This window comes from Myotis yumanensis, unplaced genomic scaffold (assembly GCF_028538775.1).
Source record: "Myotis yumanensis isolate MYYU_CA2020_CCGP unplaced genomic scaffold, mMyoYum1.0.hap1 SCAF_3, whole genome shotgun sequence".
In the NCBI taxonomy this organism is placed as follows: Eukaryota; Metazoa; Chordata; class Mammalia; order Chiroptera; family Vespertilionidae; genus Myotis; species Myotis yumanensis.
Window position 1 is genome coordinate 1,473,710 of NW_027223754.1, and position 18,377 is coordinate 1,492,086.

At 50.7% G+C, this 18,377-nt stretch overlaps 1 protein-coding gene across 1 annotated transcript in view; it reads left to right on the top strand.

Moving 5' to 3' along the window:
- CSMD1 (CUB and Sushi multiple domains 1) overlaps positions 1-18,377 on the top strand; it is a 741,603-nt gene that overhangs the window by 506,464 nt on the left and 216,762 nt on the right. Inside the window, exons 8-9 of the mRNA XM_070407812.1 lie at positions 2,275-2,362; positions 14,956-15,080. Of these exons, the coding sequence (XP_070263913.1) occupies positions 2,275-2,362; positions 14,956-15,080 (213 nt within the window). The remainder of the gene's footprint in view (positions 1-2,274; positions 2,363-14,955; positions 15,081-18,377) is intronic.

Below are 18,377 nucleotides of genomic sequence, written 5' to 3' on the forward strand. Positions count from 1 at the left end.
TGTATTTCCATGTGGCTTTCAGTTGGTATCCAGCGTCATTTAGCGTTTCTTAGAGCAGTGGTCGGCAAACTGCGGCTTGTGAGCCACATGCGGCTCTTTGGCCCCTTGGGTGTGGCTCTTCCACAAAATACCACGTGCGGGCACGCATGTACAGTGCGATTGAAACTTCGTGGCCCATGCGCAGAAGTCGATATTTTGTGGAAGAGCCACACTCAAGGGGCCAAAGAACCGCATGTGGCTCACGAGCCGCAGTTTGCCGACCACTATCTTAGAGGGTCGGTGAAATAGTAATGAAGTCACTCAGCTTCTGTGTGTCTAGTAATGCTCCAATTTTCCTCTCATTTCGGAAGGACCATTTTGCTAGACGCAGAATTCTCAGTTGACGGTGTTTTCCTTTGAGCAGTTCCAGATCTCGCCTCACTGCCTTCTCATCTACGCGGTTCTGGCTGAGGAACCTGCTGACGGTGTCATGGGAATCCCTACGTGTGAGGAGTCCCTTTCCTCTTTCTGCTTCAGGACTCCCTGTCTTCGTCTTTGATATGTGTCTCGCTGTGGGTCTCTTGGAGTTTTCCTACTTGGAGTTTATTGAGCTCCTTGGATTTGTATATCTATACTTTTCCTCAAATTTTAAAACAGTTCGGCTATTATGTACTCCAGTTCACACTTAACATCTTTGCACAGGCAGTCTGATGCGTGTGTTTCTTCAGGAGTATTTCTGGAGATTGTTTTTCCTTTGCCTGGACCCTGCTTTCTTATTTCCTTGTAGGCCTCATGCTATATTTCATAAACTGGGCATTTGAGAGACAAAGCTGCCTCTCCCAGGCCTTGCAGGGTGGTATGGAGGACTTGTATGAACCCGTGGGTCCCTGGGCCTGGGAATCAGCCAGAAACAAAGACTTTCAATCTTCTCAGGTCTTTCCTTCTCAGATCTTAATATCCAAACAGCCCCGCCCCAGCTTCTTCTCGGGACCTTAGGCATCCTGTTGAATTCTGCCGCCTGCAATTTCCTAGCCAGGTGTCCACACGGCTGCCGTCCCTCTGCACCTTTGACATGCAGGCGGCTCCTCCATTCATTCCATGGCGTCCACTGCTATTGCCCATCTGAGCTCCAAGTCAGGCACGACAGACACTAGTCCCTCAAGCAGCCCACAGGGGGGGGCAGCACATGGCAGACCAGGTCCTCTCAGCTCCTCTGTCTCCAGTAAGAAAACCAGGAATAGGCTACTTCCTCCCACCTGCCCTGCGACATGTCAAGGAAGGTGTGAGACGGGCCACGTGAGAAATCCACGGCATTCTCTCCCGTGGACCAGGTGACTGTGGGTTTTCCTCACGGGCATGTGCTGGGTTGCTCTGGATCTCTGCATGGTGTGCAGAGCACCTATAACATGCCTTTGCCTGTGGTTGTTTATTTGATGTTTCCACAATGGAATGAGGGCATGGAGGTTCCTACTCTGACCTCAGCTTGTGAAATTGCTTTTAAATGAAATGGAGAAAAGGCAGTTCTGTCTTTCTTGCCAGCAACTTGCTCATCTGTTGGCTTGTGGCTCACTTCCGTTCTCTGATACTTGAGCGGAAGGCTGTAGGAGGGCCTCTGTGAAGAGGCCTCTGAGCTAATAGAGACCCTCTGGCTTTTCCTCCGTCCTAGCTTGGAGTGGACACGTTAAATAGGGCGGGGTGAGTGTTGGAGCGGCAGTCACTCTGTCTAATAAGCAATCGAGTCCTTAAGAAAATGTCCTGTGACTGGACAGCATCCCCCCCGGGGGACAGACGCTCCACGAACCAGTCAGGCGGTGAATCAGCCCATCTGTGCAAGAAAACCGAAGCTCTCTGTAGTTCAGTGATGAACGTGTTTGATGGCTAAAGTGTAACGGGCCATTTTATTTAAAATATCTCTCGTCTAGGGCTTCATCGATAATGAGCATCATTATTTCCTCCCTGGGGAGCGAGCGAAGTCTTCCTTCTGATAATCTTAGACATCTTCCCGGGCAGCTCTCTTTTCTTGTCACTGTAGCCGGCCACAGAGTCAACCATAACGAGCAAATAATAGAGCCCTTCAGTCCAGAGGAGCTCAAACCAATAAAACGGAACCCTCTCGTGGGATAAGGATAAGAATAATCGTTCATTTTATTGCAGCTCAACTGTCTTGATCCTTAAAGAAATAGCATTTTAAGTCATAACTTAAGAACCAAATCTGCCTAATATAAGTGTATTCTCTGGGTATTTCCCCAGTAGCTGCACACAATCATAATAATGTTTCTCTCTCTTCTATTCCAGTGAGTCAGGGAGGAGAAGCCCTCGTCTCCGACATGTGTCCAGACCCGGGGGTTCCGGAATTCGGGCGACGAGCAGGAGCTGACTTCAGGTGGGAGATGAAGGCATGACTTGAAAAGAACATTATTTTCTAACGCATGAAATGTGAGCTTGCCATTGCTAATCTTTTTCTTTTCCTTTCAATTTAAAGATACAACTTCTCCATGATGAGGCAGCTATGTTATTAGTAGAACTCTATATCTGTGCTGAAAATTCCAGGTGTGCTAGAGTTGCCACCTTTCACTGTATGACCCGATATGAAAAATTAACTCAAAATGTATATAATCAAAATGCATCTCAAGGTTTTTTCCCCGTTTTAATTTCTTCTCATAGTCTAATACATTTGGGTTAATGTGTAAAAAAAGAAATAGATGGTGCGAAAATTTAACTGTAGCTTTCTAATTATTTCATTACATAAGCTTTCATGTTAATGCGTGGAAGTGGCCTGCTGTGCGTCTCATTTAGAAAATGTTATGATTCATTGTACGAGGGTCACGGTGACCTGGAGACTGCTTTTCGGTCAGCGCATTATGATTGTGGTCCTAGGAGCAGTGCTGTTGGCTTGGATATTTGCATCTTTTCATTTATTTCAAGAAACTGAAACCTCCCCGGCCGGTGTGGCTCAGTGAACCAGGAAGTCACGGTTCCATTCCCGGTCAGGGCACATGCCTGGGTTTCTGGCTGGATCCCCAGTAGGGGGCGTGCAGGAGGCAGCCGATCAATGATTTCCTCTCATTGATATTTGTATCTCTCTCTCCCTCTCCCTTCCTCTCTGAAATCAATAAAAACATATTTTTTTAAAAGAAACTTAAACCTTTTCAAAATGACTCAAGATGGGAACATGTATTAGGAAAAAGCTTCGCAATCAAACACTGCAGGGGAGCCAGAAACTCATTTTTCTTTCCTATTATCTCACTGGTTTTTGAGAGAGAAACAGAAAAGACGCGCAGCGAGTTAGACTATGAAGGGAGCTAACAACTGAGAGAAAACAGTGGAGGAAGGGGATGAGTATTTCATCGGACTCGCTCCGCAGGGGATACTTTCAAGTGCAGTTAAAGGCGTTTTAATTTTTCTGTCCAACCGGAATGCCTTTTACTTCCTTTGCTGCCCGAGGACACTGGGTGGAGCCTGTGTCACAAGGTGAATAGAAGTAGCAGGCGTTCTTGCCTTCTTCCTGATCTTAGGTGAGCTGGCGCATTCTGGTTTTCATCTTCCCCGGCGATTTTAGTGTCACGATTTTTATTGGTTCCTTTGATCAGGTTGAGGAAGTACCCTTCGTGTTTAGGTTACGGGAAGTTTTTAATCTGAAATGGGTATAAAATTCTGTCAAAAGCTTTTCTACATCAAGTGACATGATCTTTTGGTTAATTTGGTTTGTTGATATGAATGACATAGATTTTCCTGACTCTGCACTTTGGGGTGAAATTCATTTGGTTTTGATGTGTGTTTTTTTATAAACTGTTGGTTCTTATTTGGTGTTTTATTAGATTGTTTGCATGTATGTTCAGAAAAGATACTGGCCTGTACACTTTTCTTGTAATGACTTAATCTAGTTTTGCTATCAGAGTAGTACTGGTCTCAAAAAATTAAGTGAGAAAGATTCTCTCTTCTTGAATAGCTAGGAGAGTTTGTATAGAACTGGTAATATATATATATATATATATATATATTTAATTCTGGGAAATTCATCATGGCAGCCATCTGGAATTGATACGTTCTTATGAGAAAGTTTTTAAATTACAAATTCAACTTCATTCCTTCAGACAGGCCTACTCGGGTCATGTATCGCTACTGGAGTGAGCTTGACAGTTTGTATTTCAAGGAGATTTTTCACTTCATCTAAGTTGTCAAATTTGATGGCATAAAATTATTCATAACATTCCCTTCTCATCCTTTACATCATTAATGATGTCACATTCTCATTCCTGATGTTGGTGGCTTCTGTTTCCTCTTTTACCGGACCCGTCGTCCTAGAGAATGTCAATGTGTTGATCTTCTCAACACACACACACACACACACACACACACACACACACTCAGTGTCCCTGATTTTTTCCTGTTGGCCTCACTCACCTTGTATCCCATCGATTTCTGCTCTAGTCGTTCATTATGTACTTGCTTCTGATTCCTGTGTGATCTGTGTGCTCTTCTTGTTCTCAATCCCTACGATCAAAGCTGTGACTTAAGGCCTTTTGCCTTCTCTAATGTGGATTTTCAGTGCTAGAAGCTGCACTCGAAGAACTGCTTTAACCGCATCCCATAAATGTCACACTTCCCTGTTCTTGCTGTGCACAGCACTTTCTCGTTTTCCGGGGACCACGTCTCTGATCTGTGGGTTATTTAAGAGTTTCCAAATATCTAGGAATTTTCTAAGATTCTTGGTGCTCAGAGAGAACACTTTATATTACTTCACTTCTTTTGAATTTATTGATCATTATTGTCTGGCCTAGAAATGCTTTACTTGGCAAACACGTCGCGTACCTGGAAAAGAACTCACACTGAGTCACATTTGGGTGGAGAATTGTACAGAATGCCTATTAGAGCGAGTGGTTGATGGAGTTGTTCAGGTCGTTAATACCCTCGTGGGCATTCTTGCCACGCACTCTGTCACTGAGAGAGCCGCAGGGGACCTCCTGCTGGAATTGTGGATTTCTCTGGCTCTCATCGTAGTTCACCTGTTTCCGCCCCGTGGATTCTGAAGCTGTTTTATTAGGTACATGCATGTTTAAAATTATGTCTTTTTAAGAAATTCACATCTTCAATACGACAAAGTGCCTGTCTTTACTCTTGACAGTATCCATTGGTCTGACACCAGCTTTGCCTTGTCTGAGCATGCCATCCAGCTTCCTTTTGATCGTTGTTAGTACGGTCATGCTGTATACGGACACTGATATCTGCTCTTGCACTCAGTCTGTTAAACTGCATCTTTGGGAGGGTTAAAATATGTTTAAAAACTTTCTGCCCTCACGTACTGTTGAAAAAGGAATGAATATTTTAATAGCCTTTCAAACAGTTATGCTTATTCATATTTAAACTACCATAAAAATTGACAAATGATACCCGCTTAAATGTTACCTGCAATGTGGAATTAAATCATCACAATGAAAACTAAAATGCGTTCCTCTGGCTTCCGCATTGAATTAAGGCTTTATCCACGCATGGTTTTGTACCACACGCATGGGCCATCCTCTCAAATGTTCATGTATTTCAGAATGTAATAGCAACAGCGTCACATTTATTAGGATGGCTCTACAGTGGGGCCTCAGTTTGCGAACGTAATTCGTTCCGAAGGCTGTTCGACAAACCATTTATCCGAAAATGGAATCGTTTTTTTTCCTGATTAGAAATAATGTAAATTGAGTTCATCTTTCCCAGACTCCAAAACGATGCTGTTTTAACCTTATATATAGTACATGTTTCATGTGCTGTTTAATCTATAAATAAGCACTTCTTTTCTTGAATTTATGGAACCGCCCCTACTCGCCTTAAATAACCACTTTCAGCACCAGGCCCTCGTGCAGCATCGTGGTTTCTTTCCATGTCGCTGCCTCCGAACGCTGCCACCCGCTCCCTGCGTTTCCTTCGCCCAAAGCAGCCAGTCTCCCTGCCTCTTCTCTGGCCTGTGACCACTGTTCCCTCGCACCCTTAGCAGCAGTAGCACCCTTGGCGGCCCCTTTATGACTTAAAATTGAGCTAATCCTGGATTTCCCCAGCAACAACAGCACTCCCTCCTTTGTTTGTGGCCTGAGAGATGCTTTTTTCCCACTGAGGTTTCAGCATGAAAGGGTTGTCTGGTGGAAAACTGAAGTTTGGGTCGACAACCGAAACAAACATTTTTTTCTGTGAACAACTTAATGGAGAACGGAATTGTTGGAAATGGAGGCCTTGGGGAAACGAGGTTTGAATGTATTTATCAGAAAACGTTCTAGTGCTTGGTCCCCAGCACCTCGGCAGGTGTGAGGTTGCTGTCAGGTTCGCTCACCCTTGCTTCTATGCCGTAACACATGGAAGAAAGCACGGGCATCTTAGTATTGTTATCAAAATGCCACACCCTCCGAGAAGGCCCCACTCCCCACCAGGGATCTGTGGGCCACACTTAGAGAAGAGGTGCCCTCCACACTCCACGTGGGAGTTGACTCCATCGGAATCGAAATTATTGTTGGGATTGTAAGGAGAAAGGACACATGAAGAAAGTGTTAATGTAAAACAACAACAACAAAAGCATTCAAACCTGTAAAGAATTATGTGAGTTTATTTGAGCCAAACTGTCAACAATTATCAGGAAGCAGAGTCTCAATGGACTGAGATAATGCTCTGGAGAATGGTGGGTTTTTACCTTGTTTTTATAAATTACCATCAGAGGAGGAGCCGTAAGTGGGTGACATGAACTCCATTGGTGATGGTTTGGGGGGGTGGGAGAAAGCAAAGCGGGAAAGCTCTGGGATTGGGTAAAAGTGAAATGATGGACAGGTGCTTCTTTACTCAGGTGGGTGCAGGGCAGTTAACAGTCAACAATGGACATGGTAACAATAACAATGAGGGGATTTGGGGTCCCCATGGTGCCATTGGTTGCATGCTGAGGGGCCCTGAAAAAGGGAAGTTACAAGTTACCCACATCCCACAGGTGTGTTATTTAGATGCAGAAAGACAATAGGTTCAGTACAGATTAGTGTTGATCTTTGTTAGGGAATATGCTGGCTTAGGACATGACGACCCACCATAACTGCTTTTAGTTAAATTTTTAATTTCAGACCATCCTGTGTGGTCACTTTAGGTCTCTGAGTTTTCAAGGCCGCCACGCAGGCCTCTCCTGAGCTGGCCAGGTGAGCAGGCGGCCTTATTTTTTCGGCCATAAAAGCAAAGTGCCATTCGGATATCGACTTTATTGCAACTACATTAAAACTCGCTGCCATTCCTGCCGGCAGTCTGGGACTGTGCAGTGGCCGTGGGCACTGGGTGGGCAGGGCCTGTATCTGTGTATTGGCTGCCTCCATCGCATGAGGGTGGAGCCCGTGTGCGCTCCTGGGTGAGCCAGGAGACCACAGCCTCGTGATGATACCTCGTGCCCCTTCGCTGAGATGGTGCGGGAACGTGCCCGGCCTGGAGTGAATCCACTGCAAATGCTGGTGTTTTGAGCAGAGGGAGGCTTTTCCGAATTGTTTACAGTTTTTCTGAGACTGTTTTGAATGAAAGGCAATTCAGTTTCGTCTAAATTCTTATAATCAAACCTAATGGCCAACATTGTCAAGATGAGTGGATAAAACTCATTTGTCGTTTGCGCTGTAATTATAGGTAATTTGGGGCTGTTTTTATTTGCAAAGACTTCACTTTATTAAGTTGCTAAAATAGTCCTCATCCAACGGTATTTATGCTACTATTCTTGTTTCTTTGGAAATATTTCTCTCCATAGACGGTCTAGATAGTGACTGCAGTGTCATCTCTAAAGAATCGCAGATAAACACACCCCAAGTGCAAAGCTTGCGTGTTTGAACCCAGATACATCTGGGGACAGTTTTCTTCACATTGACCACTCTCTGCAAGACAAGCACACTCTCTAGCGCCAGAGATGGCGGCGGGGACTGGGGGAGACAGGCGGGTGGGGTGCAGGGCGGTGGGGACTGAGGGAGACAGGCGGATGGGGGTGCAGGGCAGTGGGGACTGAGGGAGACAGCAGATGGGGGTGCAGGGCGGTGGGGACTGGGGGAGACAGGCAGGTGGGGTGCAGGGCGGTGGGGACTGGGGGAGACAGGCAGGTGGGGTGCAGGGCGGTGGGGACTGGGGGAGACAGGCAGGTGGGGTGCAGGGCGGTGGGGACTGGGGGAGACAGGCGGGTGGGGTGCAGGGCAGTGGGGACTGAGGGAGACAGCAGATGGGGGTGCAGGGCGGTGGGGACTGGGGGAGACAGGCAGGTGGGGTGCAGGGCGGTGGGGACTGGGGGAGACAGGCAGGTGGGGTGCAGGGCAGTGGGGACGAGGCTCGCGGCGGCCCTGGCCTCCTCATGCCTCTGTTTCCTGTGCGGGTAGGACGGCCCCTCAGCTCCAGGGGACACAGTCACCTCCAGTTTCGCGAATAGAGCTGTGGAGATGGTTACTGAGATTTGAAATGGGATCCGCTTATTGACCTCAAAGCCCCCGTCGACCCAAGTGGTTTGTAATAAGAAAATGAGGTGCAAAATGTTCACACCTACAGGAGCGCTGAGTGGGGTGCGTGGGGTGTGCTGGGTGGGGGGGGAGGCAGGGGTGCGGGGTGTGGACATCACAGGTAGCCGTGGAGGCTCAGGTCTGCTGGGACCAGCCTGGAGCCCAGCCTTCTCAGCGTGGGCCCTGGCATGGGCCGCCGTGCCCAGCAGAAGGCGTCCCTCCCCCTGCTGGTTTCTGGGAGGGACGGGACGCGTTATTTGCACACAGGATCCGCGTGGGCCGGCGTAGCCTGCTCCTCCTCCTCACTGCCCGTGTTACCGGTTCTCTAAGGAGCATATGGATGTTGTCTATGTCCGAGTCCCATGTTAGCATGTGCAGGTGAGGCAGAGGTAGGACTACCTTTGTGAGTGCACATCAGAGTCTATTCTTGTCATATTATTTATTAGTTGTATTATGTTCCATACGGACAACTGTATACGTACTTTTGCCCCGTATGCCCTGACGTGTGTGTGTGTGTGTGTGTGTATGTGTATGTATATATGTGTGTGTACACTTATGGTAAGTATGTATAACGTACATTTAAGTTGTATCTACTTGTATATACTTACATGTCATATTATGTGTAAGTATATACATTCACACGTTATGGACTCCTAAGGTCTAGTCTTGAAAGAATTCTGTGTTCCATGTCATCGATGCTGAGAGGGAATCAGAGACTCCCCTGATTTCTCTGAAACACGGCTCCGCACCTGCCTCCACGGCAGAGCCCCGTGCACTCCAGTCCTGGGTTTCTGGGAGCCACGGCACCCCTCCTGAAGTCACCCCCTCCCCAGGGGCCACCACTGCCCTCGGGGTCTGTCTTGCTGCTGTCACATCTCAGTCCAGGACCTGACCCGGAGTGGCCTCCCCTCCTGCCCCACCAGCTCACCTGCCTGCCGTGGAGGCGTCCCAGGTCACAGCCCCCACCTCCGGGAGGAGCATGGGCTGGTGGGCAAAGAGGGCAGAGCTCCAGGAAGCGGACTGGGGGCCACTGGCCAGCACCCCACGGCCCCCGGGACCCACACTGTGTGAGATCCCTCGCCCACCCCCCACGTCATCACGCCCGCTTTTCCAGGAGCGTGTGTGTACCTTGTGGCCACACATCTGCCACCGCAGAGCCCTCTTGAGTGACGGAAACACGCATTTGCCTCACAGTTATGTTTCTATCAGGTTGGATCCCGAGGTTCTGAGGAGAGAGGACAGGCTTCCTTGAATTTACTTCTTTTAAAAAAATAATGTTGATAGATTTCAGAGAGGAAGGGAGAGGGGGAGAGAAAGAGAAACATCCATGATGGGAGAGAATCATGGATCGGTGACATCCTGCACGCCCCCTACCTCGGATCAAGCCCGCAACCCGGGCACGTGCCCTGACCAGGAATCCAGCTGTGTCCTCCCTGTTCATAGGTTGATGCTCAACCTCTGAGCCACGCCGGCCGGTTACGGCCCTGAAGCTCGGGCCCTCGTGGAAAACGTTCCTTCCACATGACACACCTCGCACTGGCTCCCACAGGGCAGCCAGAGGACGCGCTGCGGGTTACTGTGAGACCCAGCGTTGCCGCAGCTCGGGAAGCAGCATCGGGCCTGTAGTGATTTCTCCACGACTCGCCTGCGCCAGGCCAAGCAGAGGAAGGGGGACGGTGTGGGGCCGGCGTTGCCTCGCGCCTCCGGTCACTACGGCAGGCCGGGTCCCCCTCCTCGGCCCCGGCCTGGGGATCGCCCCCAGCTCCTGGCCTGCTCCGCAGTGTGGAAGGTGAGGACACATTGTGAGGAACGTACGCTTTCTATGTCCTCTACATGATGCGGCTGCTTCCCCAGGAGATCCCGGCCACGCGGCAGCCGCAGCGTCGGAGGACACGTCTGCGTGGTCACTGCTCTGCCGGGACCGTTGCGTTTCTAAGGATTGCTTAGCACACCCTCCTCGCTCGCACTCCTGGACCCTGGTCCATCCTCTGAGAAGGGCACCTGCGGCTGCTTCAGACCCCGTTGGCCCAGCCACAGCTGCCTACCATGGGGCACCCTCCACGCAGCCGGCCGGTGTGGCTCAGTGGTTGAGCATTGACCTAGAAGCAGGAGGTCACGGTTGGATTCCCAGTCAGGGCACCTGTTCGTGTTGGGGGCTGGATCTCCAGTGGGGGGCGTGCAGGCGGCAGCCGATCCATGATTCTGCAGAGGAAAGAGAATGGTCAGTGAAGCAGTTCCTGGCCCCAAGGCCTGGCCCTGGGCCTCCTACTCTCCAGGGAATGGGCAGGAGCCACGGGCCTCCATGCCTGGGAGACGGGGTGGGGGCCTTCGCCTCTGATCTTGGCAGCAGCCCCCAGGACTTGGAGAAGGGCCCGAGGACAGCCCTGCCCCAATTCCCTCCCAACCCGATCCCCTCCCCGCTGCCCGCCTTCCCTTCATCAGTGAGTCCTGTGTCATCATGTGGACGGGCGTCCGCCCTGTGTAAATGGGGTGAGTATGGGGTGCACTTTTTCTGCTTCGTCAGACAGAGAGCCCTCCTCTTTCAAAGACTCCCGTGCACTCGTCACATCACATACTGATGACATTTACATTCAGTTTCTTCACAGGAGAATCCACTCGTTCTCTGAAGGCCTGGCTTCCGCGTTGGCCAGGCACTGGACACCCCTTCCCAGCTCAGCGTCGTGCTCACGCTGGACATGCCTCCCGCTGGGCGTGCTGGGAGGGTCCGGGTTGGGCTGTTGCTAACACGCAGTCTCTAAAAATTATGTGAAACACCCGTTGCTTTTCCTTCCTGAGGCCAAAGAGCTCCCGGGCTCCCTGATGCTTTTCTGTGGTTCGCAGTTGCCTCAGGACGGGAGGAGATGAGTCTGGAAATTGTCCCTATAAAAAGGGAAAATGACCCAGAAAGGGCACGTGATGTGTGCAAATCGAAAGGGTAATGGGCATTTCAGGGCTCCCTGGGGCCTGGGGTGTCTGTGATGGTGGCGCTGTCCAGGGTGCTGAGCAAGCCCAGGCCAGACAGCGGACAGCTCACTGCCAATGGTCCGGTAGCCTGTTACTCAGTTACTGGAGGCCATCGGCTAAGCACCGAAGCTCCTTTCTGAGCGGAATACGGACTTACTAACTGGCAAATCCACGAGGTTTTCTACCACAGCGCATTTTAAAGTGGAAGCCGGTGACCACAGAGGCGCAGCCCAAGGCCACGGACAGGTGTCCTTCACCCCGTCTGCTGGGCATCGGCTCCCTACCGCCTCCCGCGGGGCTGCCCCGTGCTCTCTTAGGAGATGGTCTGAATCCGTGCCTTTGTCTCGGCTTGTCCGCACGTATTCATGGCGGGAAGAACCTCACTCGATACCCCTGCTGGAGGCCGTGAGGGGCGTCAGAGTGCGTCACACACCACGCAGGCCTCCGGACTTCGTCCTACGACCTGACGCCCTGTGGCCGCTCTCTCCAGCCCCAGCCCTCTGTACCGCTGGGCCTTAGGCCAACATTCCTGAATAAAACATCGGAGGGAGCCCTGAAAGAACTAAGTCTTTGCCCTGACCGGTGTGGCTCAGTGGATAGAGAGTTGGCCTGCAGACTGAAAGGTCCCAGGTTTGATTCCGGTCAAGGGCATGTACCTTGGTTGCAGGCACATCCCCAGTAGGGGATGTTTCTCTCTCATCGATGTTTCTAACTCTCTATCCCTCTCCCTTCCCCTCTGTAAAAAATCAATAAAATATATTTTTAACAACAACAACAACAAAAATGAACTAAGTCTTGTACCTCCACGGGAGAGAAGGAGGAGGAGCAAGGAGAGGAAGGCGAGGTCATCATGTCTCGGGGGAGTATGGGAGCTGCCGGGCTGGGCACCATCCGTTCTGGGCAGGACGATGGGAAAGCCACGCCGCACAGGCCAGGCTGGTTGCAGTTCCCTGAACGAGCCACCGACTGTCACCGACGGGCTTCCTGTGGGGGCTTTTAATCTGCAGCACATACGTTCACTGTGAAAACAGTGAATCAATTGCAGAGACCTCTCCAACCCAGCCCAAGTGTTAGTTTCTGAGAGTATTGTTTCATGGCTTTTTACTAAAGGCGAAATCGGTTTTTCCCGTTAATATTCCCTAGCAGTTTCTGTTCTTTTTTTTTTTTTTTTTAAATATATTTTATTGATTTTTTACAGAGAGGAAGGGAGAGAGATAGAGAGTTAGAAACATCGATGAGAGAGAAACATCGACCAGCTGCCTCCTGCACGCCCCCCACTGGGATGTGCCCGCAACCCAGGTACATGCCCCTGACCGGAATCGAACCTGGGACCCTTCAGTCCGCAGGCCGATGCTCTATCCACTGAGCCAAACCGGTTTCGGCAAGCAGTTTCTGTTCTTAAGTATCAGCCAGGACTGTGTGACGGAGCTGTCCTGCCCCCACCAGTACCTCCTGGGTCACCCACAGCCCTCGCCCATCAAAGGTGGACCAGGGGCAATTGCAGAACATGCAAATGTCATAGAGACCACTAGGGGGCGGTAAAGAGCAGACGGGTTTCTTTGCCAGCATTATCTCAGAGCTGTTTCACCAAATATTTTAAAGATTTTTTTTTAAGTAAGAAGGGAGAAGAGGAGGCGAGAGAAAACTGGAAGAGAGAGAGAGAAGGGGGGAGACGGGGGCAGCAGACATGGGGAAGGAGTGGGAGAGACCTGGTTCCCCACCAGGGCACATGCCCGGTTGTGGACTCTGTCCCCAGTCAGGGGTGTGCAGGGGCAGCCGATCCATGATGTCTCTCTCTCTTGTCAATGCTCCTATCTCTTCCTTTCCCTTCCTCTCTATCTCAAATCAATGAAAACATATCTTAAAAGTTATTAAAAATAAGAAGGGGAAAGGAGGGGAGAGAAAACTGAAAGAGAGATTAAGAGAAGGGGAGAGGGGTGGAGGAGCAGAGATGGGGAAGGGATGGGACAGACCTGACAAGAACAGTAATGTGGTTGCAAAGCCAGCTACGATGTAGGATGCATACCTGAGGCCCGTGAGGTCAGGCGTGCATGTGTGATTACTGTTTGTTTCACTGTCTCTATGTGACCGGAGTCAGAAAGTGTTATTGATTCTCTCTTGAAGGTCGGGTCAGGGGTTCTCTGTCCTTTGGTTTAAAGTCAGTTGTTTATGTCCCTTCTTCCCAGGTTCACCACACACACACACACACACACACACATTCATACACACACAGACTCACATGCACACACATGTTCTGTAACACGTCACTAAATCATCAGGCCACAGGGCCCTCGTTCTCAAGAAAGTAGCTCATTTTACATATTAATTTATATTTTTAATAAAATTTATATATACATATTTTATTGACTTCAGAGAGGAAGAGAGAGATAGGAACATCAACAATGAGAGAGAATCATTGGCCAGCTGCCTCCTACAGGCCCCACACTAGGGATGGAGCCACAACCCAGGCATGTGTCCTGACCGGGAATGGAACCGTGACCTCCTGTTCATCGGTCGAGGCTCAACCACTGAGCTATGCCGGCCGGGCTCTCGCTCCCATTTTTGTCAGCATCAAGCTCAGGGCTTGTCCAGTGGGAGGCACATGTGGACGGTCCCCCTGTGGCCATGGCTTGTCCAGCAGGGAGGGACCCACTCACCCCCCACAGACCCTGCTGGAAGCCGCCTGTGGCCTCGCACAGGGGCTGCCGCTCGGCAGCCAGAGCCGATGTGCGTCTCACTCGAGGCCGATGGGCTTCTTTCTACAGCAGACAATGCTCTCCCGCGAGGCGTGATTGTGAGACACGGCGTCACTGGCCTTCCTCTGAACGTAACTAATGTTTATGACAACAACATAGACTCCTTCCTGGGAAATTTCCCGTTTATTTGGAGCAAGTGTTTTCTTATAAATTTTACTACAATCAAGACACTTAACAGGAGATTTATCTTCTTAAAGTTTTTGAGGTGTTGACAGTCGGGGCAAGGTGTACAGCAGGTCTCCGGAACAGACTCACCTTGAACCTCGTGCCTGCTCTTTAATAACCACTGTCCCCCTCCTCCCCCCACCCCCCTGGCCCACACCACTGCGCCAGCCTCTGGTTCTGTGAAGCCGGCTCTTCCCAGACCTCATGGGACCAGAGCTAACGGCTCTGCCTTTCTCGTGCTGAGACTTTCTCGTGACCTGGACCGCTTCTGCGTGTTTCTGTGAGACGGTTGTTCGCAGGGAATGACATCCACCTGGGCTTTGTCTTCGGGATGCACCGTTCACCCCCCATTCCCCTTCAGCACCACCCGGCGCGTCCCTCATTCCCTGTGTGTCCCCGAGGAGGGGGGAAGCTCTCCAGCAAGAAGCCGGCAGGCGGACTTTGAGCCCCGTGGCATCTCCTGCTGTGCCCTCTGCTACAGGACAGGGCGCATCGGGCAGAGCCCCTGCTGGTTGCTCAGGGCCAGTGTTGGTCTGACAGCACGAGGCAGCAGGGCTGGGCGTCATCTGCTTAGACGTCTTCCCCGGGTAACGGGCTGTTTTCTGTTCTGTGCTGCGCAGGGTCGGCGCGAACGTGCAGTTCTCCTGTGAGGACAACTACGTGCTGCAGGGCTCCAAGAGCATCACCTGCCAGCGGGTCACCGAGACGCTGGCCGCCTGGAGCGACCACCGGCCCATCTGCCGAGGTGAGCGGGGCGGCGGGCGGCACCGGGACCCCCTCTTTCTTTAGGGTTCCCGGGTTTTTCTGAATCTGCCATGAGATCACAGCACAGAGCCCTGTGCGGCGACAGAGCTGAATTTGATGGTGTATCTGTTCCCAAGGACGTGGGTAACAGAAATATTTCCTTGACACTCGTTAGGAGGCAGACATCCCCAAGGATATGTGTGGTTTAAAAATTCAGCCCCGCTGGTGTGCTCAGAGGTTAACTATCGACCCATGAACCAGGAGGTCACAGTTCAATTCCAGGTCAGGGCACATGCCCGGGTTGTGGGCTCGATCCCCAGTGTGGGGCGTGCAGGAGGCAGCCGATCCATGATTCTCTCTCCTCATTGAGGTTTGTATCTCTCTCTCCCTCTCTCTTCCTTTTTGAAATCATTTTTAAAAATCATTTAAAAGTTCAGAAAAGAAACGAGCAAATGGAGTCATTCAAACTCACACACGCATATGCAGTGTCAGTGGGCCTTCCGCGAGCTGACTGTATTTATATGCCCAGGTTGCACGTGTATGAACTGTTTACGTAACCAGACCCCTGCTGATGTGGACGGGATCGCCTTCAAAGGCAGTGGAGCGAATGCCTGGGTTGTGATGTTACCGTGGTAATGAGCTGGTTGCTAATAACAGGAAAGGAGCAAAGGGGAGGCTGGGCATTACAGGCGCGTCAGTCGGGCAGCTTCACCAGGTCACTGTCCCCAGGGAACCACCTGTTCATTCCTTGCAGGTCACTGGGGGGAGGGGTCCGAGGAAGGAGGGCATGGAGGTATATGCAGTGAAGTCAGGGTGAGGTAGGGAAGGGGCCTGTCAATCAAACCTGGGAAGAGAGGTTGTTGCTAGAAGGGATGGGGCGCCTGCAGAGTGCGAAATCGAAGGTTAAAATCCCCAACAGGTGGGGACATAGAGAAGTCCCCACCGATAATATCAGTGGCAAAGGGCTGAGTAGTAGGAGCGTAAGCTACTATTTCATTAATAAATTATCTTAAACTAATCTCCGACCTCGTTAGTGGCCGGAGACCTAAGTTGAATCAAGCGTGTTTGTAGGAGGAATCGAGCATGTTTGTAGTAGGAATTAAGTGTGTTTGTACGGCATGAGATGCACTTGCTGCCTCTCACATGCACTGTGCATGGCCCGAGGGCATTGTACCGCCTCCCGTCTGGGTGAGCCCCATCAGCTCCGGGTGTCAGGGGCCTCCAGTGGTCCTGGCCTGGTCCCCGAGCCCTCAGTCTGGGCCCCTCTGGGACGAGGTACATCGCTCTGCTTCGGGGTTGTTTTACGTGGTGTCTGAGGTGGACAGACAGGGAGCCTGGTGTTAGGCTGGTCCGTAGGCCATGCGCGCCTGTAAATATCCCATACAATAAAAGCCTATTATGCAAATTGACCGAACGGCGGAACGACCAGTCACTATGACACACACTGACCGCCAGGGGGCAGACGCTCAATGCAGGAACTGCCCCCAGCCCGCAGGCCCCAGGCCAGCCAAGGCGGGTGTCAGCGGGGGCCCCCGATCACCCCACCGGTTGCCCCACAGATCAGCCCTGATTGCCGGCCAGGCCTCGGGACCCTACCCATGCGCGAATTTCGTGCACCAGGCCTCTAGTTGTATACAAGAGTGTCTTTGTTGGTTGTTTCTTTGTGATCTGTCGTTTGGTTTAATTTCTTTAAGGAAGGGGCACTTCCTGCGTTGCTGGGGGCCCGGCTGCTTGTGGCAGGCTGACCCGTGGCAGGGAGTCCAGGAACTTCAAGGCACCAGTCGCCAGGAACTCTTTGCTAGGGAGGATTCTTGTCTGTCCGTCTGTGATGTAACTTTGGTTGCTGCTGTTCTTTGCTTTCTTTCTATCTTTTGGGGCTTAGCTTGCTCCTCGCTGTTTAGGAACGTGGGGAGTCCTCTATCTCTGCGATGTGGGCTGTGTGCTGGGTTCGTGAGATACGATTCTCAGGCCAATGTCCCCGTCCGCCCTTCGAGAGCACTCACTTGTTTACTGTGGGGGTTTTCGTTTGTTTGTTTCTGTTTTTAAGCTCTCTTCTGATACGCAAGATTTCATGTGATTGCAGTCTACTCAGAAAGAAAAACATGGGGAATAAAACCTTCTAAGCCCCCAAGTCTTCTCCTGGGAGGACCGGCTCTGCAGAGGTGCCCTCCCGCAGGCTGCAGAACAGCGGTGGGGGCGGGGGCACTCCCATCTCGTAAAGAAAAATAAAATAAAGCAGTACTTTCCCATTAAAGCCACTGGAGGCCGGTGAGTTATTCCTGTTACAAAACTTGCCAAGAAAATGCCTTGGGTAATAGTAATCGGCTTTACAATCTCCAGGTTGTTCCGACATAATAAATAGATGCAACTACAATGAAGGATTTATGATAAAGCTTTTCAGTGATAATTACATGTGCCTGTACATAATTTCCCAAAGTCCTTGGCAGCGTAAAGCCCTTTTTGTTGAGCCGGTAATGGTTGGCTCCCTTCACGCCGAAGCAGCCCAGCTGGCCTGTGACCTGGTAAACGCCCCGAACGCCACCTCCGGGGCTGCACATGGGATAAATCAGGCGCTGAGCCCGGCCAGGGCGGCGGGGAGAGGGTCGGGCAGCCATAGGTTGTTTGCTTCTGCAGCATAACCACGGTGGTGAGGAACTCAAAGGAACGTGCCCCTTCAATCTTTTGGACAATTCTCAATTAATAGAAAACAACATTCAACAAAGTAGGGAAATCATCTCCGAGGTGAAACAATGAGAAGGGTTTTTTGGATTTGACTTGTCCAACCCATCTGGGTTGCGGGAATTCCTTTTCATTTTTCCCCTTTCTATTTTCTGTAGCCTGACAGCTCGCTGCTGTATTCAACGTCTTCCTCTTTTCAGATCCTATATTTGCTGTATTCCATCCCCAAGAACTGCTTTCAAGGCAGAAGCAAATGGAGTCCAACAGGCTGATATTTTTCTTCTAAAACTGACCTCATAGACATGAGAGGATAAAATCAGCAGTGGGGGAACGACAGGGGCAGAAATAGAATATTGGGGACCAGCTCTAACTAGAAGAAATATTAGTCATGCGCTTTTAACTGTGATTGTTTTGTTCTGATTAAAGAAGGCACATGCTGCCCGGCCGGCGTGGCTCAGTGGTTGAGCGTTGACCTGTGAACCAGGAGGTCACAGTTCAATTCCCTGTCAGGGCACAGGCCTGGGGTGCAGGCTCCATCCCCAGTGCAGGGCGTGTAGGCAGCAGCTGATCAATGATTCTCTCATCCTTGATGTTTCTATCTCTCTCCCTCTCCCTTCCT